Source organism: Python bivittatus, unplaced genomic scaffold, assembly GCF_059951505.1.
Source record: "Python bivittatus isolate LINGU-HERP-01145 unplaced genomic scaffold, Pbiv_v1 ctg000070_np1212, whole genome shotgun sequence".
In the NCBI taxonomy this organism is placed as follows: Eukaryota; Metazoa; Chordata; class Lepidosauria; order Squamata; family Pythonidae; genus Python; species Python bivittatus.
Window position 1 is genome coordinate 368,339 of NW_028277034.1, and position 25,994 is coordinate 394,332.

The 25,994-nt window shown below is 42.5% G+C and overlaps 1 protein-coding gene across 4 annotated transcripts in view; it reads right to left on the bottom strand.

Annotated features, from left to right (window-relative positions):
* Positions 1 to 148: 148 nt before the first annotated feature.
* The window catches only part of STX18 (syntaxin 18), a 60,905-nt gene continuing 35,059 nt past the window's right edge, over positions 149 to 25,994 (bottom strand). For 3 of the 4 annotated variants that reach the window (XM_025172566.2, XM_088130492.1, XM_007437253.4), the window contains exons 3-11: positions 21,053 to 21,168; positions 20,890 to 20,967; positions 19,210 to 19,276; positions 15,805 to 15,920; positions 6,915 to 7,003; positions 3,856 to 3,914; positions 3,270 to 3,339; positions 2,163 to 2,243; positions 149 to 478 (exon numbers count right to left, since the gene is read on the bottom strand). In XM_025172566.2, coding sequence (XP_025028334.2) covers positions 383 to 478; positions 2,163 to 2,243; positions 3,270 to 3,339; positions 3,856 to 3,914; positions 6,915 to 7,003; positions 15,805 to 15,920; positions 19,210 to 19,276; positions 20,890 to 20,967; positions 21,053 to 21,168 — 772 coding nt within the window. In that variant the 3' untranslated portion in view covers positions 149 to 382. Of the gene's footprint in view, positions 479 to 2,162; positions 2,244 to 3,269; positions 3,340 to 3,855; positions 3,915 to 5,708; positions 5,775 to 6,914; positions 7,004 to 15,804; positions 15,921 to 19,209; positions 19,277 to 20,889; positions 20,968 to 21,052; positions 21,169 to 25,994 lie in introns of those variants that run through there. The other variant, XR_015793898.1, reaches the window with a different exon arrangement.

The following is a 25,994-nucleotide window of genomic DNA, read 5'->3' on the forward strand; positions in this document are numbered from 1 at the left end:
CCCTGCCTTAACTTCAGCCAGTAGTGAAGGGGCTGATAAGTGGCATCCCCCAGGCTGAAAAAAAGGATCAGGAGCACCCCCCCTCCCCTGCCCCTGGGAACCAGGAGCTTTGCATTTCATCACACAGAAACATTTGGCAACTTCTGGCTGCAATAATGTACCTCCACACTTTTATTGAGCATTTCCTGACAGCTGTCCAGCTTCATTCTGCTGCCTACAGGTTCATCGAGTGAGTTCTGGGATATTCCTGAGTTAAGAATCAACAGAGGTGCGTATATATGATATATACATATTTCTACAACAATGATGCATGAAATACAGTATCACTTGGCAAGGAAAACCTTATGGTGGTTCTACGGGTTTTAGGATCTAGAGGCCAGGATCAGCTTCCATACCAGTCCAAAAACAATAAGGAAAAAGAGCACATTACAAGGAAGAAGAGGATCCATACTCGAAATCCAGCATTATTCTTGATTGCCTATGAGGGGAAAAATATTTCTTTTAAAATAGGTAATTCAGGAACATGCAAAATTGTTTTCAGTTTATGTCTCAGACATGATATAAATGAAAGTTTGTATCTTCAGACCTTTTGTTGCACATGACATCCTTTAAGAGTAGAACACATACTAGTGGGGAAAGATCAATCGAATTATGACTGTGTTCACTTAATTAATTTATCCCCCCCTTTATTTTATATAACTTATTTGAATAGCTGAAATCTGAGAATGAAGATGCAGCATTTTAACCGTTTTGAAACAGCCCTTGTTTACCATGAAAGAGAAACTTTCCTGACCGAGGAATGGTGCATTAAAGGCTTAGGTGAGGGTGGCACTGGTGCCAAGGGTCTACACCTGCCTTCCTCCGGCCTCAGGGGAAAGGTCAGCATCCAGGCCCTTGACTTCAGTGGCCGAGAGGGAGGAGCGGGGAGCAAAGACCACAGACCAATCTGCCAGGAGGAGCAGAGGCCCCACCCCCCCACACCCTTGGCCATTGGCTGGGTGGTACAGCCCAGCATGAGAGGATGTTAAAAAGGCCCCAGGGCAGCCAGGGTAGCATTGGAAGGAGGGACTGATGCTTCTTTTCTCCCTTCAAGAATGTCACAAGCGCTCTCTTTGATCCACAGAGTCTTCCTAGCCACTCCTGTGGCTGCAAAGGAGAGTCCAGAATCCCTGCTGCTGCTTGATGTTCTTTATGGGGTATTTATTCATGAAATGAAAAAGTTGCTCCTCAAGGAGGGCAGATTGGCACTGATTTGCTGCAACTGTGGCTCATCGTGCTGCCCTCCTCCTCAGCCTGGATGCCAGCTAACCTTGGCTCTTCCAGTTCTTATTTCCCTTCCTTCTTGGGCCGCACTGTCTCCTTGTGCCCCTCAGCACACATTACAGTATTTTTTGTTTAGATTTTTATCCCCCCCTTTTTTCCTCAAGTGTGGCTTTGATCGGTTATACTACTCAACATACGGAGGAGAGATGGACTGGTGATGAAGGGCAACCTCCAGTCACTATTTTTTTCCTTTCACATTTTTTTTTTCAAAACGAGGACAATGAAAGATGTATATTTTTCTTCATGCCTGAACCGCCATGAAGACTGAATCAGCATTTGACTTAGGTGGGTCTGCAAGACAAACCATACATCTTTAATGACACCAGGGCCTGCATCTTTTATATTCACTCTGTTTCCTCTTTTGGCCACCCCTAAAAAGTACTCAAGCTAGGGCCACTTCCATTTCACTAAGCAGGAAACTATATAGTAGGAAGTAAGAACCGGATTAACATTTTAAGTTAATTTCCACCTTCATTTTCAAGTAAAAACAAGACACAGTTTTGCATATGTGCACAGAATGCAAATCTCAAAGAGAATGTATGAATTAAAAGAGAGCACGGTCATTTCTTGTCCATGGCTAAGATTTGTTTTTTTTAAGATCACTCTTAGAAGTAGCGTCATGGAGCAAGAACTGTACATGTGCTTTATGAGGAAGCCACACCCATAATCATAATTGATCATAGCAAAGTGCACATCTTCACACAAGACAGAACAAGAGTAACCAGAAACAAGATTATATTCCTTCAAAATACAACAGACCCAGGCTACTGGAGTAAAACCTGCCATGTGTTAATCAAGAAAACTTTAACACAAAGCAAGAAACTCTTGGTCAAGATTACCTCTCTTATGTCTTCATTGCCTTCCTTGATGTTCTCAGTTGCACCCACAACTATCTGGTGGATATTGTCAATTTCAGCTTCCTAGGAATTAACATATATCTGATTACTCTCAGCAAATGGCAGCACCTAGATGGCCTTGACTGAACCCCTCTGAAAAAGGCAAACAGGACTTTTGAGGCAGTTACTAGTTGGATGGAAGACCATCAGGAAATCCCAAGGCGGAAGGCTAGACTGGGAATTTGAAGACTATCCAGGAAGAAGACCGCAACTACCACTCCTGTCCTGTTGTCAAGAAAACTGCATGGATGTGTCCATGTAGCGACAAAAAGCTGAGCTTGACTTCAGGAAACTTTTATCTTGGAGCCAATGACAAACTGGTGATGGTCTACCTAGAGCAGCTACCATCAATAAAAAAGGATTTAAGGAAAGAGCAGACGTGGGATGCCACTGACCATTTGCACCAGGTTTTCTCTGTCTCTGCACGAGACTGCCCGCAAAGTGGGGCAGATGCCAGGCAAAAGGAACAAAGTTCCTGGGGAGGGGGAAACTTTTGGGCCACGGTCATCAACACTAGGATGTGTGCGCGCTTCACAAATATTTCAGACAGGCCCCCTCTCTGCACTTCAGAAAAACAACCTGACTACTTCCATGTTTTTGCACTGCCTGAAAAAAAAGCTGTAAGCTTAGTGTTAATGACAGGATTCCTTTGAAGACAATCCTCCAAGCGTTTTTTAAGTGCCCTGAGTGGAAAAATTTTCAATAGAGAATTTTCACATCAGGAAAAGCCAAAAAGCAAGTTGACCCAGTTCCCATTTTATGCTCAGGAGCTCAGAGTAGCAACCTCCTTTTTAGCTGCCCCCGGCCACTGTGTTCATTCCCCCACAATGTTCTCCGCTGGAGCATATTTCTGAAGCAAATTTGTGATCCACGAACCCTTTTCAGTGGCTGCACTCTCAGTCCCCACACAAACCAATTCGTGTTTTGCCCTCTCTGTCTTCCTGTGCTTGATCACTAGAGACATTTTGGCTGCATCCTGGAAGGGGCTGGGAATTTTGTACAGATCTCAAAGCTCTTTAGTGAAAGAGCCAGCTCTGGGTTTCTTCTTACCTGTTGTAATACTTTTTCTGTAAATATTTCTTGAAGTCTAGATATTTCAACTACTTTTCCTTCAATCTGCCTAAAAATGATAGAAATAAAACAAAGAAAAACAAAAAGACTTTGTTATATACACAGTTAAGAATAAACATTTCTCATTTTTATAGAATGAAGTATATATAATATCTGACATGCCTAAGAAGCATTACTGGCTAAAGCAGATTTTCAATAAGATACTTAATATAAAGCAGATCAGTTGTTTATAGCAACACTGGAAAAACAGAATTCATATAATTAGAAGTAGACTCTAGATGTGTAAAAATGCAGACTGCTAGACAGAACAAATTGGACACTAATTATCTGTGCAATATGAAGCAGCATTAGTCAGGTATTTGTATTGTTGGAGTTAGTAAGAATGCTGCAAATAATATATTGCACGAGAACACAGCATTAGTAGAACGTATCAGCTCCTGTTGAGAGTGCTGTGTTATGTGTACTAATCCCAACTGGGCTGCCTGTACAGGCGCACCTAAAGCAAATTATGTGGTCCTAGAGAACCTTGATCAAAACACCAGAAAACAGAAGGGGAAAAAAGTACCTCACTTCATCAAACAGGCTGTTCATTTCACCCACAAGGCGTTGGTTTTCCTGCTCAAACTGGAGGAGAAAGGCAATAATTATTGTATTTTAAAGCGTAGTTCCAATGATTATCTACAGAAAAAATAAGCTTCAGATAAAGCGTTTTTCCCAGGAATTTGGTTTTTTCTTCAGTTATCCCTGCAAGTATCCAGTAAGGAAGGTCCTGGGAAAGGCATGATAATCTAACAATTGTTGAACAGAAATTTGAATTCAGGTCCCTCCTCTCCAAATTTAACAGATCTTCATCTTCATCTTCATCTGTGCGTGCCTTCTTTTAAGATTAAAAATATGTGTCCTTTTCCCACTAATTTTTGAGCCAGTATTCTTTAACTGAGTCATTGGGGGGAAAAAAGAGAATTATCTCTACATTCAGTGTAAAATTACTACAGTGGAAACATCTCTGAACAGCTCTACAAAACAGTTTAGTTTATTAAAATATGTGGTCATAGATCAAACATGCAAATGTTAAGAAATACATTACACTGCATCTAATTAAAAAAGAAGAAAAAAACCTTATTCATGCCTGCACAAGTTACACCTAGAAAAACAATTAGGTCCCAAAACTTCTACTTGAGAAAATTTGGCTACAATTCTGGAGGCTTCCTGATCCTGGTCATTTAGTAGGTAGCACACAACTGCCCCATGCGAGTGGGCTACGTAGTTTGTAAGCAAGGGGGAGACTGACTCGGCCCTCCAAAACAGATGGGTGTGTTTCAGAAGCATGTGTGCCACTGTTTTGAAGTCTGAGCAGATACACAACAGCTCTGGGGAGGAACGCCATTGTATCTGCCCAACAGTAGCACTGAGAGGACAGCATCCAGACGTGCCAGTGTGAAGGCCTCCTGCGAGATGGGACTAATAAATGATACAGGTGTTGGGGAATTGTAAAAGGAGAGTGTGTAAGTGTGTTAGTAAAGATGAGAAATGTTGGTTCTGTCTCTTTGTAAACCAAAGTCTAAAATTCTCTGTCTGAGCTCACTCCAAGTTTCATCCAAGCCTAACATGGATACAGACTGGAGGCAAAACAAGTTTTCTTGGTCTCCTGAGAAAAATTGATACCTGAAGTCTAATTACAGGTGTAGTCCTTGTTTAATGACCACTTGTTCGGCAACCGTTCAAAGTTACGATGGCGCTGAACAAGGAGACTTATGACCGGTCCTAATAGTTGTGGCTGTTGCAGTGCCCCCAAAGTCACGTGATCGCGATTTGGGCATTTGGCAATTGGCTTACAATCGTGACGGTCGCAGCATACCATGGTCATGTGATTGCCATTTGTGACCTTCACTGCCAGCTTCCAACAAGCAAATCAGTGGGGAAGCCGGCAGGAGGTCACAAATGGTGATCACGTGGCATCACACCTAATGACTACACAGGATTCACTTAAACAACAGCAACCAGAAGTGCTGCAACTGCCATCGTAAGTCGGCGCATTCATGTGATGTTGCACTTTATGACTTAGCTTAGCAATGGAGTTGCCGGTCCCAATTACCATTGTTAGAAAAACAAAGACTCAAAGCAACGGAGAGCTAGATCAAATATTTTAAATAATAAGACTAATATTACTCAAGGTAAAACCTGACTCTTTTACACTCTTCATAAACCAGAAGTGGACTGATCTGAGAGATGCCCAGATTAAACTCAAATTCCTCTAAAGCAACCTGAATTAGTGTCTCTATCTGATGACAACAGTGATCTGGAATTTCAAACAAGAGATAGATGTAGCCAGGAGGCAAATAAAAATAATACCCTTCCTCTCAAACTCTCAATATAAGAAAAGCTCCAGGGTGGGGAAAGGGAGAGAATGGGGCCCACCTTGTGACTGCAGCTTTAGCTCCTCTTCCCAGTAAATGCTCCTGCCAGTGTCTTCAGAATAAGGCCCTTGGGAAAGAGACGCTGAAGTAGCAAATTACAGGGCTGGTTCCAGCACCCGGCACTTTCCCAAGGAGCAGAAACATTAAAAAAGATAGGCATTGGGGGCTGGCCAGAAATTGCTGGAAATTCAGTGTGGAAGTAGATTGCTGTGGCCATCTCTAGGGACACTCTTCACCTTCCAGGATGTTAAATTTCACTCTTTTCCCAGCAATGAATCCCCTTCCTCCAGCAATAACCACACCCTCAGGAGTTTCAAGGACCCGACGCAGCTAGGCAAGAAGCCACGTACATACCAGAGGGCTCAGGCATCAAGCCCAGGGTTTTGTCCCTAGGCCTTTTCCCATCAAAGACTCCTGGATGTTCTCTCTGTGGGTCAACATCTCTGCCGCCACTTTGCCCAGCCTCATTTCCTGCCCCGCTAACATCAGCTTCCCTCAAGCCCCTTCCCTTCCTCTTCACAAGCTTACCCTTGCACTAGGTCCACTTTGTGCTTCTACTTTGCTTCTCTTGCTGTTCGTACTACTTGGAGCCTTCCCTGCCAGCTCTCCTAGATCAACCTCCATGCCATCTGCCCCATTTGCCTACACTAGTTGCCACTTTTCTGGATAAGAACTAGCCTATAATGCAGGGGGGACCTCCCCCCATTTGCTTGCTCAGTGAGTTTGCTCTTTGGAAACTGGGTTCCTTATATGACTCTTTGAGCTCCTCAACAAGGCCACCAAGGCCCTAATCAGGCACAACGGGCAGTCAACAACTCTCAGGAAACTACCTGCAGTTCATCAACAGCACTCAGGTAGCACTCAATCAACCCCAGCAGTCTCTGTCCCTCCTTGGCTGTCCTCTCTTTAGCCTCTTCCAAATCCCTTGGCAAACCCCTTGGCTCTCCCTGTTTGCTTCCTCTCATAATTTTTTTATCAAAATGCCATGCTGTTCCTCTCCCAAAGTAGTCAAAGATGTGGAGAAGACAGAGAGAGTGCACCACACACTGACCAACCAAACCAATGACCTAAGTTATCTCCCAAACTGCCTGGACATGGAGGGCATGTGATGAAGTGGCAATTTTAGAAAGCCTTTGCAACAGTTTCCCTGGCAGATGGTTACTAGGAACCCATGATGGCACTGCTCAAGAAAAAAAGAGTAACTTACCACTTGGATTTCTTCAGGGGAAAGCTCCTCTTCTCCTTTGCTATCTTGACCAAATCCAAAACTAGCACGCTCATTTATTAGATTTCTCTCTGTAAAAGAAGCCAAACAAAATTATTATCAACATGAAAGTAGTCCAAACTTGCTAGACAAGTTTGTCTAAGACAAAAATATGAGTTGTGGTGAAGCAAGAAGCAACATAACTCTGTTTCTCTTAAGTTAAAGGATCATCCTTTTAAGCTTTTAACTTCTGCCCTACTTTTTCCTGCTACTGTATTTAGGAAACTGAGATGCACTTATATTCTCCAGGGCTTGGTGGATGTCTGTGTCCCTCCTAGAGGAGCCAGTATTGGTTATTCATGTTCAAAGTGTCAGGTTCAACCAGCGCGGCACTGCTAGGAAAACCTGGCCAGCCGCGCTGAGCCAATTCTACCGCCCGCTCGCAAGCCAGGGAGAAAGAGGACGTGAGAGCCGCGGCTGATTAATGGGCCACCTGCGCCCACTTAACAAGGAAACCGCAGAGTGGATGTATTGTATCCACTCTGATGAGCGGTGCGCGCCAAGACAAAGGGCAAAGCCGCAAGCCGCAGAAAGGCGATCACTGCACGATCGAGAAAACCCCAGCTTTGCACACAGCTGAAAGGACCCCAAGGAAACAAGCCCACGGCGGAGGGGCAGACAATCAAGGGACAATGGGATACTGGCTGAACCTGCCATTTGGACCATCAAGGGGGATTATTGGGGCACCGACAAGCCGCTACATGTAACTTGACGACGGGGCGAAACGCGGGAAGGGGAGAGCTATAAGTTGTACAACGAAATGTGCCAAGCCAGTCCTGGCTTTGTTTGTAACTGTTGCGTTATGCTTGTATCTTTATGATACATGTGTCACGGAATTTCTCTTGACGAACGGGGCATTCCTTACACAAAGATCCCAATACATATCAAGCAAAACTAATATAAACGTTATTATGAGGTGCAAAAAGCGGCACAGGAGTTTGTGGCCCCCATGGCCCTACTTCAAGTCACTGATGGCCCAACGCATATCAGTGGTTGCACACTGGATCTGGTTTTTGTCTCAGGGCAATTACAACATTATCTGGCAATGTAGGACATTAACATCAGTCTGTTGCCACAGATAGATCACTCTCTGATTGCCTCTGGTTCACGGATGCCATCCTTCCCACAGAAGTGACTCAAGGATCCCACTGGGATTCCAGAGCTTGAGGTTTTTCCCAAGGATCTGGTAGGTAGTTTGCCTGAGTTTCCCTTGGTCACTGAGTGGAATGGGCAGGTGCTTGAAGCCTTGGAATGCATTGTCCCAATGTGGGCTCTCCCTGCATGCTGCTCCCAGGGCACACCTTTATTTACTGAAGAGTTCCAGGAGATGAAGCACCACAAGAGATGTCTGGAGCACCATTGGAAGAGTTAAGAGTGAATCTGATCAAACATGGGTAAGGGCCCATAGTATGGATCACCTCATGGTAATAAGGGTGGGAAAATGCCACCCTGTTGTGTTTGTTAATAGTCATCCAGTGGCCCGTTTTGGGGTGACCCAGTCCTTGTTACATAGAGACAGGTCACTGGATCATCCACGGGGCTGCTGTGAGGAACATTCTGGCTATCTGGTGGACAAAGGTGCTCAGATCTGCACCAAGTTGGACTCTAATTGGTGAAGTCTGCTTGAAGTGCCAGAAGCACACTCTAGTGGCATGTAATGCATGTGGAAATGACCTTGGGAGACAAGAGGAAGTGCCGCAGCCTAGAAAAGGGTCTTATAAATGAAATTTGAGCCCAGAGGAGGAGGGGTGGTGAAAATGACTCAGAAGGGATCCTCCCTAGTTTTCGGGAGAGTAAAAGTGAGATACTTTCAGACTTGCAAGAGTGTTAGCCTTGTGAGGTAGTCCAGACAAGAAGTACAACCAGGAGTACTAGCTCTATCTTTATTCTAAGGTTACATTAACAGAATCTTGCAAGTCTGAAAGTACCTCTCCCGTCCCTCACTGTCATTTCCACATACCATTACGTGGTGGGATCTGGGATGAGTTTGAGTTGGTTACTCTCAGGGAAGTGGATAGGTTCTGTGCTGTTAGCTCAGCCACCTGTTTGTTGGAGCCAGATCTTTCCTCGTGCACCAGATGAAGCTGAGCACCCCTTCCTTTGTACCACTTCCTTCCTTGTGGTACAGTTTACTGCCTTCAGGCTTATGGCTTGAGGGTGGTTCTGGGTATTGGTCTCTCTTCCCTTCCAAATGACCTGAGCAAGACATCTTCCAAATACTTTCTTCCCAGTCTAGGTGAGGTGCAGCCCATCTGTCACCAGAAACCCTTCCTGTAAATACTGTATATCATGTTGTAGGAATCCCAAATTTTCTCAACACCATCTAGAGTCAGCAGTCCCCCTCCAGAATCCTACATTCCTTCCTTGGCCTTGATCTTCAGTTGGAAGTATGGACACCTGCGCTCAACTCTTTTGCCTTCCTACCCAGCTCCTTGTAATCCTTCTATATTCTTTCCAGGCTCTTTTGGGAATGTCAGTTGTTGTGACATGAAATAGAAGAAAAGGATAGTAGTCAGCAGGTTTGATTAGTCAATTCAGTCTCTGCATCACATCCAGAATTTTTGCATCTTGTAGATAATATAGTTCTGTTGCTCTCGTGTCTAGTATGTAGATTGCTGAATCTGCTCCTCTCAGCACTGAGTCACACATCAACCATCACCACATGCATCCTCTTTGGGACAGCAGTTGGATTCCTCACCATGGAAGAGCTTCTCCCCTTTCCATCCCTGGAACACTGGGTGAAAACTCTTCTCCAGAAGTCTGAGGGTCATCCTCCAGAGGGAGGACCAGAAACTGATTGTGAGGCTCAAGTGTTTCTTTGACCTCCTGGTCCTGCCAAAGTGCTCCTCCTCTGGGTCTCCTGTTTTCTTCCTGTGTTCATTTTGCAGACATCCTTTTGCCTTGTCCAGAAACTCCTCATCTTCCATAATGAGTTTCAGCGTTGTTAGATGTGCCTCCAGTGTTGTTAGATGTGCCTCCAGAATCCAATGAGTTTGCAGCTGGTGCACTTGTAGTTGAAATCCTTCTTAGGCAGGAATGGTAATATTGTACATCCCTTGCAGGTCACCATGGTACTTACCTCCTCGTTGATGACTTTCTACTCACTTCCCAGAATACCCTAAGAGCATGAAAATTATCCCAATAAGTTGTGACCACTTTCTAAGATACTTGAATAATATTTGTATTGCTTTGTTTGTATTTGTTTACTTTTGTTGGAGAAATGCTTTCAATTACACTAGAAAGTTGCCATGTAAAATCAGAAGTTAGCTCTCTTGGGAAACCATTCAGCGTGCTTCTTTTAAAAACAATTCTGGATGAGATATTGCAAAGTCATCTCTCAGGTTTTATTCAGAATGTGAATAAAAAAGTGAATTACTGTATTCCTAAAATAGTGGCATCAAATATGGAAGGCCTCCACTACATTCAAACTGAGCTGCACTTCTTTGGAACAGTTACCTTTAGGATTTTAAGTTTACCAAAACAAAACAAAACCCTAGCAACAACTCACAAATAGCATAACCCAGATTCTGTGTATGAAAAGCTGAATTCCGCAACCTGTATAATCATGCAGACTATGAACATTTTAGTAGTTCCTTTTATTTCACATTATCATTTTTGCTTAATCAAGTATATGAAAGGGCAAGAGCTATCCTGGGTTGAAGCCACACATGGGATCAATGTAATCTTATTAGTTCCTCTGCTTTCCAAATTTTCAGAAAGTATCTGACCATTCTCAACTATGCCCTATCAGTCAAAAAAAGAAGACATCTTTAAAAATTAAAATCAAAATTTCCTAGGAATCAGGACATTGGCAAGATCAGACCCTCGCCAGCACAGGACATTCTGTCCTTGTGAACATAAATCTGCTTCTCATTTGATACGAATAGTCTGTCTGCAATGACAATGTTACAAACCAATGTGTTGTTGTAAGAAGATGAATTACAGCTAGCTACATGGCAGGCCCTAATAGGGAGTAACACAATAATCAGGTTGTTTTGTTCCTTGTAGGCTATATTACTCCTTGTTTTAAATGTAGCTACATTTGTAGAACCCTATCTGGCTTCAATTTTAGATGATCAAAATTTCATCTACAATACAACAGGAGAGTGATCGGTTTATAGCACCAAAAATAAATGAAGTATTTGTTTTACTATCCCACAAGAACGAATTACTCTCAGGGTCTGTCAGGGCTATTGAAATGTGGCATTTTTGCATCCTGAGAAGTAGACAAATGCACCCAGGACCACTATCTAGTGTAAAAATGGGAGAGAGATGATCTCCTTGCAGTTCCCTTAATCCCAAAAAGGTTTTGGTAGTACTGGACTTGGCACGCAGATGAAATGCTATTTTGAATCTCTGTAGGGAGGGTTGAGTTGCTGTGGCTGGCAATAATCAAAGAAACATTCAAGGTTCAGTTCTGCACAGATGAAGAAATTCTGGCTAAGAAAAACTCGTTAGTCCACTTCAGGCCGAGGGGGAACTTTGTTTGGCAAAGGCTCTGTCCAAGAATAGCCCCAGTCCTGCAGGGAGGGTGGAGCCAGACAGCCTCACCTCCTGCTCCACAGAAGGAAAAAAATGGGAAGATGCAAGGAGATGCCCCCTGGCACACTGCTCCTCTTGGCCTCTACTAGCACAAGCCTCTTTCCTCCGGTTGGGAGGTGGTTGTCCTAAGGGAGAGACCAACGCGGTCCCTTCCTTAATAGCCATTAACAGCACTTTGCAGAAGGTGCATGACAGGAGAAGGGAAATAAGCTCATACATTACTCACTCACCAAAGCAGAGAAAAAGAAATTCCAGTCAATGAGAAAGGAGAAACAGAGATGAGCCCAAGAGAACAGAAAGCGCTTAACTGCAGCTCAACCCTCAAGAGGGCAGATTCATCTCAGTGGAGGCAATACAAACCAAGATTTAAATCAGGGAGGAAAACAGCCAATTTAAATCACTGATTTAAATAAAATGTTCCTAGTTTACAACCATAAAAAGAATATTTATATTATTTCATCCTTACAACTGGCTTTGAGTTTTTGTCATAAGGTTTCTGGTTTTCAAACAGAGGCAGACACTCTGTAGGAGGAGAGCTGTGTTGGTTTATGGTAGCTCACAATCAGGAGTCTGGGAGCATCTTTTCCGACTAAGCAAAATTGGTACTCTGAAAAGGTGCTACCAGACTCCTCCTGATTTTGGGGATGCCACTATAAAATGGCTGCCATGGAAATCTGGCTGTTCACAAAATGGCAGTCATTCAGTGCCAGTGGCCAGCCAAAACACAATTCTAATAAATTTAATAAAAAATATATTAAACATGGGTATATAAATAAAGTAATCAAATACAGAGATTAATCTTTAAAGGTATTTATATTTATTTTGCTTTTTCATAAAAAAAATTCCTATTTTCACAATGTGAGGGAACATATAGTTTTCAAAAAATGTTTGCTCTGGAACTTCACAGAATTTATACCATTAATCTTTTCTGAACCATTCTTAATGGAGTGAGTCTGGATAAAAGACACAGGTGACAATTGTTCTGACCTCTTCCCATGTCTCATCTTCCTTTGGCCTCAATTATTGCATCTACTGCCCTCCCCCGATTTCCCCCTCCTAATGGGACCCCCAATGGCAGGAAGGAACCTCTAATGGCACCCAGGGGGCCATTTTCAGTTTCAGCTCCAGAGCGAATGTCTTCTCTTTAACTTTCTTAAGACAGCAAATGTCAGATTCAGCCTAGAAAGCACACACTGCTAGTGCAGAGCCCTTGGTCAGTTTCACTGCCTCAGGCAATAGGTGATCAAGGCAAGGAAACAAGGCAACCGCAGGTAAACTACCGACAGGGGACCGGCAGTTAACTCGCAGCAGGGAGTCATCTAGAAGCAGCAAACTGGAGCACAGCCGGCTCCCCAGGCAACTCTGGCTTACAATACACCGGGAGCGCAGCAATTCAGAGGCAATCAGTGGGCAATTCGAAACCAGATTAAAACAGCCACTCCAACTCACCATAAGAAAAGCTCCAGGAATGCAAGGGCAAGGCAGACAAAGGAAGATTACAACACAACAGAAACTGGCTGAATCTGTCATCGAGGCAAGGGGAAGGAAGAAGGGGAAGGAAGATTGCAAGGGACAGATGGGTAGCCCAGGGCAAGGGCAATGGGCGGAACTGAGGGGTAACTGCGGGTCGAGGGGGGAACCCTATAAAACTATTGTAAGAAACTGTGCCAGGCCAATCCTGGCTTTATCTGTAACCGCTTCACATTACCCCTGAATAAACTAGTTTTCGTTTGAGCCTGTGCCTCACGACGTTTCTGTTCAGCGGCGAATGCAACGAACCTTACAGCAAAGACCTTACATACAGTGGGGCAAAAAAGTATTTAGTCAGCCACCAATTGTGCAAGTTCTCCCACTTAAAAAGATGAGAGAGGCCTGTAATTTTCATCATAGGTATACCTCAACTATGAGAGACAAAATGAGAAAAAAAATCCAGAAAATCACATTGTCTGATTTTTAAAGAATTTATTTGCAAATCATGGTGGAAAATAAGTATTTGGTCACCTACAAACAAGCAAGATGTCTGGCTCTCACAGACCTGTAACTACTTCTTTAAGAGGCTCCTCTGTCCTCCACTCGTTACCTGTAGTAATGGCACCTGTTTGACCTTGTTATCAGTATAAAAGACACCTGTCCACAACCTCAGACAGTCACACTCCAAACTCCACTATGGCCAAGACCAAAGAGCTCTTGAAGGACACCAGAAACAAAATTGTAGACCTGCACCAGGCTGAGAAGACTGAATCTGCAATAGGCAAGCAGCTTGGTGTGAAGAAATCAACTGTGGGAGCAATAATTAGAAGATGGAAGACATACAAGACCACTGATAATCTCCCTCGATCTGGGGCTCCATGCAAGATCTCACTCCGTGGGGTCAAAATGATCACAAGAACGGTGAGCAAAAATCCCAGAACCACACGGGGGGACCTAGTGACCTGCAGAGAGCTGGGACCAAAGTAACAAAGGCTACCATCAGTAACACACTATGCCGCCAGGGACTCAAATCCTGCAGGGCCAGAGATTTTGAGTGAACACCTCCTTCCATCAGCAAGGGCATTGAAGATGAAACGTGCCTGGGTCTTTCAGCATGACAATGATCCCAAACACACCGCTCGGGCAACGAAGGAGTGGCTTCGTAAGAAGCATTTCAAGGTCCTGAAGTGGCCTAGCCAGTCTCCAGATCTCAACCCCATGGAAAACCTTTGGAGGGAGTTGAAAGTCCGTGTTGCCCAGCGACAGCCCCAAAACATCACTGCTCTAGAGGAGATCTGCATGGAGGAATGGGCCAAAATACCAGCAACAGTGTGTGAAAACCTTGTGAAGACTTACAGAAAACGTTTGACTTCTGTCATTGCCAACAAAGGATATATAACAAAGTATTGAGATGAACTTTTGATATTGACCAAATACTTATTTTCCACCATGATTTGCAAATAAATTCTTTAAAAATCAGACAATGTGATTTTCTGGATTTTTTTTCTCATTTTGTCTCTCATAGTTGAGGTATACCTATGATGAAAATTACAGGCTTCTCTCATCTTTTTAAGTGGGAGAACTTGCACAATTGGTGGCTGACTAAATACTTTTTTGCCCCACTGTATTATATATATTTTTATAAGGTTAAGTGTGGAAATAAAGGGACTTTTGCACTGGATGATTTGGCATTCTCTCAATTTTTCTTCCTGCTTTGGGGCACACCCACCCTTAAAAAACAAAGCAGCAATCAAAATTAAATGCACATGACTGGCAGGTGAAATACCATCTAATGAGAACTGGGTAAATTAGAGCAGTTTATTTTTATCTGGTAAAAGTGACTGGAAGGAATTAAAAAGAAATCTGGCACAGATGCTGGTAGGAGCAAATTTGGAAAATTGATGGCATAGATTAATGGTGAAAGTATGCTAGCTGGAACACAAAGTTCCTCACTTATAGAACAAAAAACAGGTACAGAATGCAGAATACCTAATCTGATAATAGTACTTTCATTGGAATGACATTCGACTGCAAACTGAATATGAGCTAGTGGTATGATGTGTCTGCAAAAGCCAAATGCAATTTTAGGCTGCCTCAGTAATAGTACAGTTTCCATCTCACACAGAGCCATCATTCCACTTCTTCATTTTGCATTGACCAGGCCCCACCATGAGTACTGGTTCTAACTATTCTTCACAATAAACTAAATCCCATGAAGAGAAATACACAGAATGGGGAATGTTTAGCCTTGTGAAAAGGTGACCTGGGGACTGGGTATGATACCCCTCTTCAAATACCTGAACAGATGTTACACAGAAGATCAGGATTTATTCTGTATTATTTTAGAATGCAGAATATGGAATAATGAGCATAAATTATGACTATTAAAAGGTATATTCCTAACTAGTATCAGTATCAGTCTTGATAATGACAGCCAGTTTGGTGTAGTGGTTAAAGGTAAAAATTGGGAGACTGTGAGTTCTGGTCCTGAGGCACAAGGCCAGCTGGGTGACCTTGGGCTAGTCCTCTCTGCCAGCCCTAGGAAGCAGGCAATGGCAAACCACTTCTGAAATCTTGTCAAGAAAACTACATGAAGACTGACTCAAAGGCACAATAAAAAAATAAATATTTATATGGATCACTTAAACCTCTGAAATATACCATTTCATTTTCATATAACACATTGTAAATATGGCATACTGATAAATAATTGAAGACTATTTTTCTTGAATTAATAAATAGGAAATTATCCAACTGGAAGCTGTATGAACCTCAACATAAAAAGCATGGATGTTGTGATGTTACAGGAATGAAATACCACCTCGGTTGCCTGCACAAGTAGGCTTCTCTTCCAATTCTTCAGAAGATGTCTCAAGTGTTTTTCCAAGAGAAGCAGTTAGTGTTGATTTATTGCTTTGCTCAGGCTCAAGTCTGGATCTAAAGGAAGAAAATATTTAACTGAGAGTAAACAAAGTGCTGTATTATTGCAGCTTTACTCATTCCTACCAATCAATCTGGTAAGTCCACCTCTCTCCCCTGTTCTTGGTGAACAATGTCTATAAAGGGTTGTTTCAAGGCCATTTTTTTTCTTTGCCCTTTCTATGATGCGTAAGATACTCTTATGCCACCCAAAATGCAAGGTGTCCATGGTTTCTTATTTACTGTTTCAGCAGCAATGTACATGATCAATCAACCCCCTAAAAGTGACACTGATATTCTCTAAGGGATTATACATATGTTTCTGTTGAGAAGTAATCAAGCAAAACTGCAGCGAGTAATTTCTGAATTTGGTCAAAACTTCCACAATAAATGAAACAAAAGGCAAATAATAAAAAGAAGAGATTAGTTGAACATCTCCATCTTTCTCTATTTTATCTAAATGTTGTAATGAGTAATGAGCCAAATCATTAATAATAGTTTTAGGACTACTTTGGATGGAATAATTTTGGTTGACCTTGTCTGGGCTTCAACCTAAACTCAGTCAGGAGCAGTTGGCATTTGGAAGAAGGCAAGAGTAAACCTCTCATGTTCTGCTGCCATAAGCCCACATGGATCAACTCAAAGGTGATTTTACTCCTAAGGAGTATAGCATGCATACGAGAATTGTTCATATGAAAAATTAAAGATCAGAGAGAAATTTATTTTATTTAAAATCATAGGCTGAGTTCTTAGGATTCTGGATTTTGAAGTGCTTTTCTTGTCCTACAATCATCTCTGGATTTAACAGCTGCTCTCCAGAAAATATTTCCAATTCAAGTGTAGCAATAAAAGCTATTAGATGTGATAGAAAAAAAACCCCTTTGCTTGCTTTATTTCCCTGCTAAGTCTAACAGCAGTTCCTGTGAAACAGATAATGCCAGGCCAGGATGTAACGTTTGACCCTTAGGTCACACTCAGGAGCTCTCCTCTGGCTTCCCTTTTCAGATGCTGTATGTGGGAAAGGAACTTCTCCACGGTAAGCCCTGGGGGTGGGGGTCTCCTCCCATGGAAGCAAATCTTCCCCTGTGGTGGTCTTTTCAGGGCCAGGAGAAGGCACCCCTCTTCTGCCAGACATTTTTGTGGTCAGTTGGTCATTGCAATGGCCTGCATTACCATTATCTTTTTTTAAAATTCTTCCCATACTACTCATGCTCTTGTTTTTACTGTTTTAAGTCATGTTTTAATTATGCAGGCAACTTAGTTATAGGTGGATTAGAAATATAATTGCTCACTGTCATTACCATTATCAGCAGCAGCAACAAAAATAGGAGAGGGTACTTTTGATAAACTGAAACAAGTAAATGATCCCTCAAGATCTTCCATAGAGCATAAAAGGTGATTTATTCGTTTTGCCATATAGAGTTAGGCTGCTGAGCAATTCTTAACTCTAACTAAATGGTAATGTTTGCAAAAATGAAAGCAAGGAAGAAGCAGTTCAAATAAACCATTTATATAAGAGTCAGATGATTAGTTGATTATTGCGGTAAAGGATTTTTTAAAAAAAATATGAATATTTAAACTTAGAAGTTTAAATCTGTTTAATATTATTTTAGAAATATAAAACCTGTAGATCCCCCTTCCCAATACTATAGAATTGCAGCAACCCCAGGTCCCACAACTTCTAGGAACAGCAGCTTTGGGAGGTTCTCACTCTTGGCAGGATGAAAATTCATAATTTCTTTCCTTAAGGTAGATTTGCCTACTTAGGGAACTAGGTAGGTCCATGGTTATTTATTCACTATCCCGATTAAACAATACATACTAACCTGTGCAGTATGTTTATTATTCTATCTAGTTAATTATGCTGCCTTAACCACTGACAGCACCGGGAAAGGTTGAGGAGAGCCCAGAGCTGATTTTCCCCGAGACACATATTGCTTCCCTACAGTCCTAGATCAGTCCTTTCCCCTCTGGAAACTGAAAAGTCTCAGCCCCTTTGTGGATTACAGTGGTACCTCGGGTTACGAACGCCTCTGTTAACAAACTTTTCGGGTTACGACTAGCTCCGGCCACAAAAATTTACCTCGGTTTGCGAACTCCACCTCGGGGTATGAACAGGATACGCGGCCATTTTCCCTCCTGTGACACGGTCCGCAGCCATTTTTCTGCCCGACACGTGGTCCGCGGCCATTTTCCGCCCCTGACATGTGGTCTGCGGCCATTTTTCTGCCCCTGACACGTGGTCCGCGGCCATTTTTCCACCCGACACGTGGTCCGCGGCCATTTTCCGCCCCTGACACGTGGTCTGCGGCCATTTTTCTGCCCCTGACACGTGGTCCGCGGCCATTTCCCCACCCGACACGTGGTCCGTGGCCATTTTCCACCCGACACGTGGTCCGCGGCCATTTTCCCACCCGACACGTGGTCCGCGGCCATTTTCTGCCCGACACGTGGTCCGCGGCCATTTTCCGCCCCTGACACGTGGTCCGCGGCCATTTTTCCGCCCCTGACACGTGGTCCGCGGCCAATTTCCACCCCTGACACGTGGTCCGCGGCCATTTTCCCACCCGACACGTGGTCCGTGGCCATTTTCCGCCCCTGACACATGGTCCGCGGCCATTTTTCCGCCCCTGACACGTGGTCCGCGGCCATTTTTCCGCCTGACATGTGGCCCGCAGCCATTTTCCGCCCCTGACACGTGGTCCGCAGCCATTTTTCCGCCCGACACGTGGTCTGCGGTCATTTTCTGCCCGACACGTGGTCGTAGGGAGGGGGACTCTCCCTCCAAGTAATAGCCGCCTCCCTGTCCTCCACGCCAGAATGGATTAACGGTAATTACATTGAACCTTATGGGGAAATTTCCTTCGGGTTGCGACCAATTCGGGGTGCGACCAGAGTCACGGAACGAATTAAGTTCGTAAACCGAGGTTCCACTGTATATCATTTTCCCTTATTATTGTATACAGTTACTTTCCGTGCTGAATTAGCAATATTGTATAATCTTACGTGTAACTATTTAAAAAGAAATCCCATTGAATTCAGTGAGAATACAACAAGAGGCTTAAATGATCCTTATACATATCACACTGCAAAACAAATATGAAAGCAAAAGGAAAAAATCTATATAAAATTCTACTTAAGTTTAAAAAGAAACCTTTTCAATGCTTGTTAGGTTTTATATGACATTACTAAACAGCATCAGAATACTGGAAACAAATTAAAACTGCCTTCTGAAAGAGCAAGAAGTTTGCACAGAAATGTGATAAGAGCTTCCAACACAAGTCTTTGATGTAAAACAAATACTTACAATCTCTTTTTATCAACTACTCGCTTGACCCGTATTGCTCTTTGTTCTGAATACAGCTTACACACTCCTTTAAAGAGAGCAAAGCAACACAAGAGAAAAGGAAAAAAATGCATACAGTCACATACTGTACTCTAGCTTTGCATTCTGAATCCTGATTCCATCTGCGCAACCCAGCTACTCTGGAGAAGTTCACAAACTAGACATGATCCTTCTGGACTATTTTTTAAGCAGCATGGCAAACTGTCAGAGACTGATCTGTGCTGGGGAATTCTGGGAGTTGAAGTCCACACACCTTAAGTTGCCAAGGTTGAGAAACACTGGTAACCAATAGCCACTGATACGTCTGTGGTTATGAGTTCTCTATACTTAGGGTATGATCTTATGTTCTCAAATTTATTGCCAACTCTATTTTATTACATGCCCTCCCCTCTTTTTTTTTTTTTTTTGAAGAATGGTTTATACAAAATAGTAGTTCCCACACTATTTCCATTTTATAAATCATGGCTGCTTATCTCTTTTGTTGCAATTTTTATAATTTAATAAACCAACTCCTTTTTCTGGATAAGAAGATGAATTTAGCTTGATCATTTAAATTATTCTTTTCTATTTCTCATTTTATACATAACCACAAAAAAACCTCCCAGATCTGATCATTTACTTTTCTTTGTTACAAAAATCTCTATTTAAACTTATAATTGGCTATCTTTTCCAAATCTATTTGGGATAATGTCGTGGTGAAACTTTTGAGCTAAAGTACCTTACATAAGTGTTTCTGACCTGCAACACTGTGAATACAGGGGCGACACTGAAGGCGTACCTTGTACGATAAGGGTTACTGCAATAATACACAATAGGAAACACACTGAGCTTTTTAAAAATTGCATTGTCTTACTCTGCTTCTAAAATTAATGAAATAGTTTTAGGTTGCTTAAAAGGACTTGACACAAAAATGGATATCAAATTTGTTTTCCAGTTTCCTTTAAGAGCAGCAAGATAATTGCTAGTCCAACATTGGTTAAAAAAGAAAATACCAATTAAATTATGGAAAATAAAATATTTGACTCTGTTATTAGCTATATGTCAATTTTATACCTTATCTGGAGAAAAGAGGATAAATTATTTCAAGAACTGATTGATTTATCATGTGCCACCAAGTCATTTTCAACTCCTAGTGAGCACATAGATAGATTTCAAGAATTAGGAGGTAGAAAATTGTTTCAGCACTAGAATAAAATGGAGGTATTATTAAAAATGGATGCTAATGAAATGAAACGTTTTCTACTGTTTTAAACACTGTCATGGATTTTCCACTCAACAAGTCCGCTGAAAATAATGTGGACTTCTTGAGAATCCTTTGCATCTTCCCAACCAGTTGAAAAGCTTTTTTTTTTTTTTATACAACTACTCAGTTTTATATCAAGTCCACCGTTCACAGAAACTGTGTTCCACCAGGCTGCTGCTTCAGTTCACACAGTTGCCAGCCAAACACTTCCAGAAAATTAACAAAAGGGACCAAGGCTCTATTACTGGACACGCAGAGAGCTTGCTTTTCAATTGGCCCACATGCAGAACAGAAAATAATTTCTGAAAATGATCCTAATTAAGCTGGCCATAACAACAAAAACTAATTTTGACAAAGCACATAAACACAAGTATTATTATTTCAAGAAAAACTGATACTTTTTAAATAGTCTGCAATGAAATCCAAGACAGTTTCTCGGTGCTGCTTCACTTGTGGGGAATGGATGTCCTTGTGTGCTAAAAGGAAAAGATACAGAATGTTATTTTTCTCAAGAGAACCCTTCACCCATCTGGCTAAATCCCCATATTTATCTCACGTTACCTTCTGCTCTTAGTTGCTGAATTGCATCAGCACAGGTTCTCATGAAGATTTGGGCATCTTGGTCAATCTGATCCCGGTCAGTGTCTGACATTCGCACATACTCAGACATGAGATGGCTGGAAAAGACAATCAATTATATTTTCTGAAGGAAAGCTCAGGACAGTACACTAATTTTCACAATTTTTAGAAAATCATAGTACATTTTGATTATGAAAATTGAATACCTGCCTCAGCATTGCTTTCAATCTAACTTCCAACTCAAAATAAGAAACCTTTTTCTCGCTCATGAGGTCATTTGAGTTGTATAGAAGAATGGAGGGACTGCAATCAAAATTCCATATATTAAATGAATTCTCACATTTCTGCTCCTTTACTATTTTTGTGACCATACTTTCTTGCCTGTCACAATAGTGGCCTATTAAAATAATTAGAATTAGCAGAATTCACACAAGCTACTTGCTTATTTTTTATGTATTTAAAGCACTTATATGGCCATGCATCTCAAACATGACTCTGAGCAGTGTAGAAAAACCAGTAAGCAAAATTGCCAAGAAAAAAAGCAACTAAAACAACTAGAATAATTCATTGGCAACCGTGGACTCCCATTTGTTATATCCCCCCAGATGAAAATTATGCATCCTGACCCAAGTGTCTGAGATTTTAAATAAAGTTTCAATGTTTAAATCCAATCAAGCCAAGCACTGAAGAAACAAATCCCACACCACTGTACTGATCACTTAAACACCACCATTAATTTCTAATAGGTAAAGAAAGTCACCTACAGTAATGATTTTAAGAGTTCCAGCACCCTTGTAAAAAGAAAGAACAGTGGACTCTGGAACAAGAAATCACAGCCGGGATTTTCTTTTGCCATGGTCAACATAAGCCCTATTTTTTTTATGTAACTTGGGTAATCGAAAGTTTACCCACTCAACAGCAAAATCCTAGACAGGTAGAGGAACATTTTACACTGCTGATACAGGAATTCCGTTTCTTGAGAGTGCACGGCTGACCACCACCAGGAACTCTTATCTGAACTGGCTTTACCAACTTTTAGATGTACAAATATTTTGACCCCAAAATAGCCCATTTTAAACTTGAGACAGCTGTTTCATTGGCGAAATGGGCAGCTTCAATATCACTGAAGTGCTCCAACTTAAAACAGCCAGTTCTAAGTCTGGAAACGTTAAAGGTGGCACACCATCTGGCAAAGAGCAATAAAAGCCACATGGGCTGATGAAAAAGATCCAAAGCTCAGAGAGGTAATATCATTATTACAAATTTTTTACCAGCTTCTGAGTCTCAAAATGTTTTTCTGGTCATGTTGGTTAAGGCAAAAAGGGGGATTGTTGGATGGAGCGATGGAGAACCTTCAGACATGTGAAATAATGGTAGGTAATGGTGAGGGTTCTCCCAAAGCCTGCTTTATCTGTACATTTTCCATTTGGAGAAATGTATATTTCAGATGTTAAAATCAAAACCGTTTTCATCCTGAGACACGTAGACCTCTTGGCCTGTGAGAATTAGAAGCAAAATCTTTGTATTAACAAAGCCAGATACAATCTTTGCCACTAAAGTAGATATTCATTTGGATGAATTACTTTTGACGTTGCTCACAAGCTTGATTTTGCTCTTTAAGCATGAACAACATTCAAACTGGGGAATCCTCTTCCCTGGAAGACATTAGCGTTTCCATTTGGATTCTAAGCCATGGACTGCTTGTGAAGATGGGAAGTTGCTCCTGGTCCCCTATTTTAATAAGCCTTTCCTCAGACTGGCCTGATCAGATTCATCAGCCTTTTTGCCTTTGAAGGGACTTTTCCCCAGCCAACAGAAGCAACTCTATGCTACCGCCACGGCAGGGAATAGAAAGAGAGGATGCAGCAGCTGAAGATCCCAAGCAGGCGGAGAGTAGCCCTCTCCAACTCCCTGCTTAGAATGCATCTGATGCCCTTATTACAATTTCAGAAGTGTCACACAGAAATGGTGGTGGCGATGTTCTGATATACTAAAATGCCCCCAAGCATCAGCTGGGATTCAGCCCTTCAGAACAGCTCACGGCAACTTTTTTTTGGTCCTGTAAACTTTCTTTTTCTTGCTCCAAGGATAATTATGTATTGGATCAGACTTCTGGGGAAGATGGTGGATTGAAGACGGCTCCTGCTGAATGCGGAGCCAACGTTTGTGGCCATGAATAAGGGAGCCGATGAGTAGATCAGCTCCTACACCCCTCTCTGGAAAGAGAGGATGCAAGAGGGCCCAAGCTGTTTCTCCTTACAGTTGGTCCTCACAAAGAGACCACAAGACGGAGGGGGGCAATCAGGAGACAAGGGAATTCACCATAATTGCTTCAGCCACAAACAGAGGCTTTTCAAAGGAGGCTAAGTTCACCCACCTCCCTTGCTAACTACCTTCAGAAACTGCCCATTAACTGCTTCAAAGAAGTTAAGACACCCTCAAAGTGACAAGGCTGAAAATACCCAGTGAGAGCCTTCAGTCCTTAATATAAGAATATGAAGTTCTTTTTTTATAACATTTAAGAATTTAAAATAAACAGCAAAAAGCAAGATAGGGTTTTGGCTACAAGAAGTTTTAAATGGATCAAGGGCTCAGAAAACATTGGAATATTGGATTTTGAATATTAAGACTTTGAAATAAGTTTTAAAGAATAAATGCATGCTTGTGGGAAGAAAAAATGTTTTTGAGATTAGAGACATACAGTGGGGCAAAAAAGTATTTAGTCAGCCACCAATTGTGCAAGTTCTCCCACTTAAAAAGATGAGAGAGGCCTGTAATTTTCATCATAGGTATACCTCAACTATGAGAGACAAAATGGGGAAAAAAATCCAGAAAATCACATTGTCTGATTTTTAAAGAATTTATTTGCAAATCATGGTGGAAAATAAGTATTTGGTCAATATCAAAAGTTCATCTCAATACTTAGTTATATATCCTTTGTTGGCAATGACAGAAGTCAAACGTTTTCTGTAAGTCTTCACAAGGTTTTCACACACTGTTGCTGGTATTTTGGCCCATTCCTCCATGCAGATCTCCTCTAGAGCAGTGATGTTTTGGGGCTGTCGCTGGGCAACACGGACTTTCAACTCCCTCCAAAGGTTTTCCATGGGGTTGAGATCTGGAGACTGGCTAGGCCACTCCAGGACCTTGAAATGCTTCTTACGAAGCCACTCCTTCGTTGCTCGGGCGGTGTGTTTGGGATCATTGTCATGCTGAAAGACCCAGGCACGTTTCATCTTCAATGCCCTTGCTGATGGAAGGAGGTGTTCACTCAAAATCTCACGATACATGGCCCCATTCATTCTTTCCTTTACACGGATCAGTCGTCCTGGTCCCTTTGCAGAAAAACAGCCCCAAAGCATGATGTTTCCACCCCCACGCTTCACAGTAGGTATGGTGTTCTTTGGATGCAACTCAGCATTCTCTCTCCTCCAAACACGATGAGTTGAGTTTAGACCAAAAGGTTCTACTTTGGTTTCATCTGACCATATGACATTCTCCCAATCCTCTTCTGGATCATCCAAATGCTCTCTAGCAAACTTCAGACGGGCCCAGACATGTACTGGCTTAAGCAGGGGGACACATCTGGCCCTGCAGGCTATGAGTCCCTGGCAGCGTAGTGTGTTACTGATGGTAGCCTTTGTTACTTTGGTCCCAGCTCTCTGCAGGTCATTCACTAGGTCCCCCCGTGTGGTTCTGGGATTTTTGCTCACTGTTCTTGTGATCATTTTGACCCCACGGGGTGAGATCTTACATGGAGCCCCAGATTGAGGGAGATTATCAGTGGTCTTGTATGTCTTCCATTTTCTAATTATTGCTCCCACAGTTGATTTCTTCACACCAAGCTGCTTGCCTATTGCAGATTCAGTCTTCCCAGCCTGGTGCAGGTCTACAATTTTGTTTCTGGTGTCCTTCAACAGCTCTTTGGTCTTGGGCATAGTGGAGTTTGGAGTGTGACTGTCTGAGGTTGTGGACAGGTGTTTTTTATACTGATAACAAGGTCAAACAGGTGCCATTACTACAGGTAAGAAGTGGAGGACAGAGGAGCCTCTTAAAGAAGTAGTTACAGGTCTGTGAGAGCCAGACATCTTGCTTGTTTGTAGGTGACCAAATACTTATTTTCCACCATGATTTGCAAATAAATTCTTTAAAAATCAGACAATGTGATTTTCTGGATTTTTTTTCTCATTTTGTCTCTCATAGTTGAGGTATACCTATGATGAAAATTACAGGCCTCTCTCATCTTTTTAAGTGGGAGAACTTGCACAATTGGTGGCTGACTAAATACTTTTTTGCCCCACTGTAACAAGACAAGTAACTTATAATGGCATTTAGAGATATCTTTGAGGAGCTGCACCGGGACCTGTGTCAAGAATTTGAATCAATTAGTAGATAACTTCTAACCCGCTGGGTTCACATTTCAGGGATACTTCCTTACTTAAACAGAGAAACAGAATGACCATGGATGGGCAAAAAAATAGTGGGAGCAGGAGTGACTTCCAACTTCCTGCCACCTTCCCCGCTGACTTTCCATGTGGGAAGCTGGCAGGGAGCATTGGAAATCTTCCTTCCTTCTCTCCCTCCCTCCCTCCCATCCCTATTCACCGTCCCCAAATCTTCCTTCCTTCCTTCCCTCCCACACACCCTTCTCAACCCCCTCCACACCTTGCACACCCTCCCCAACCCCTGCCACACCCCGCACACCCTCCCCTCTCCCCAACCCCCGCTACACTCCCTGCACCCTCCCTGACCTGCACCCTCGTGCACTCTCCCCAACCTATGCTGCACCCCTGCGCATCCTCCCCAACCTTCACTGCACCTCTTGCACACACCCTTGCTCCTTCCCCCACCTGGCACCAGCTACCTATCTGCCTGTTGGCCTTGGGCTTGCAACTTCCTGCCAGCTTGCCCACTGACTTTGCTT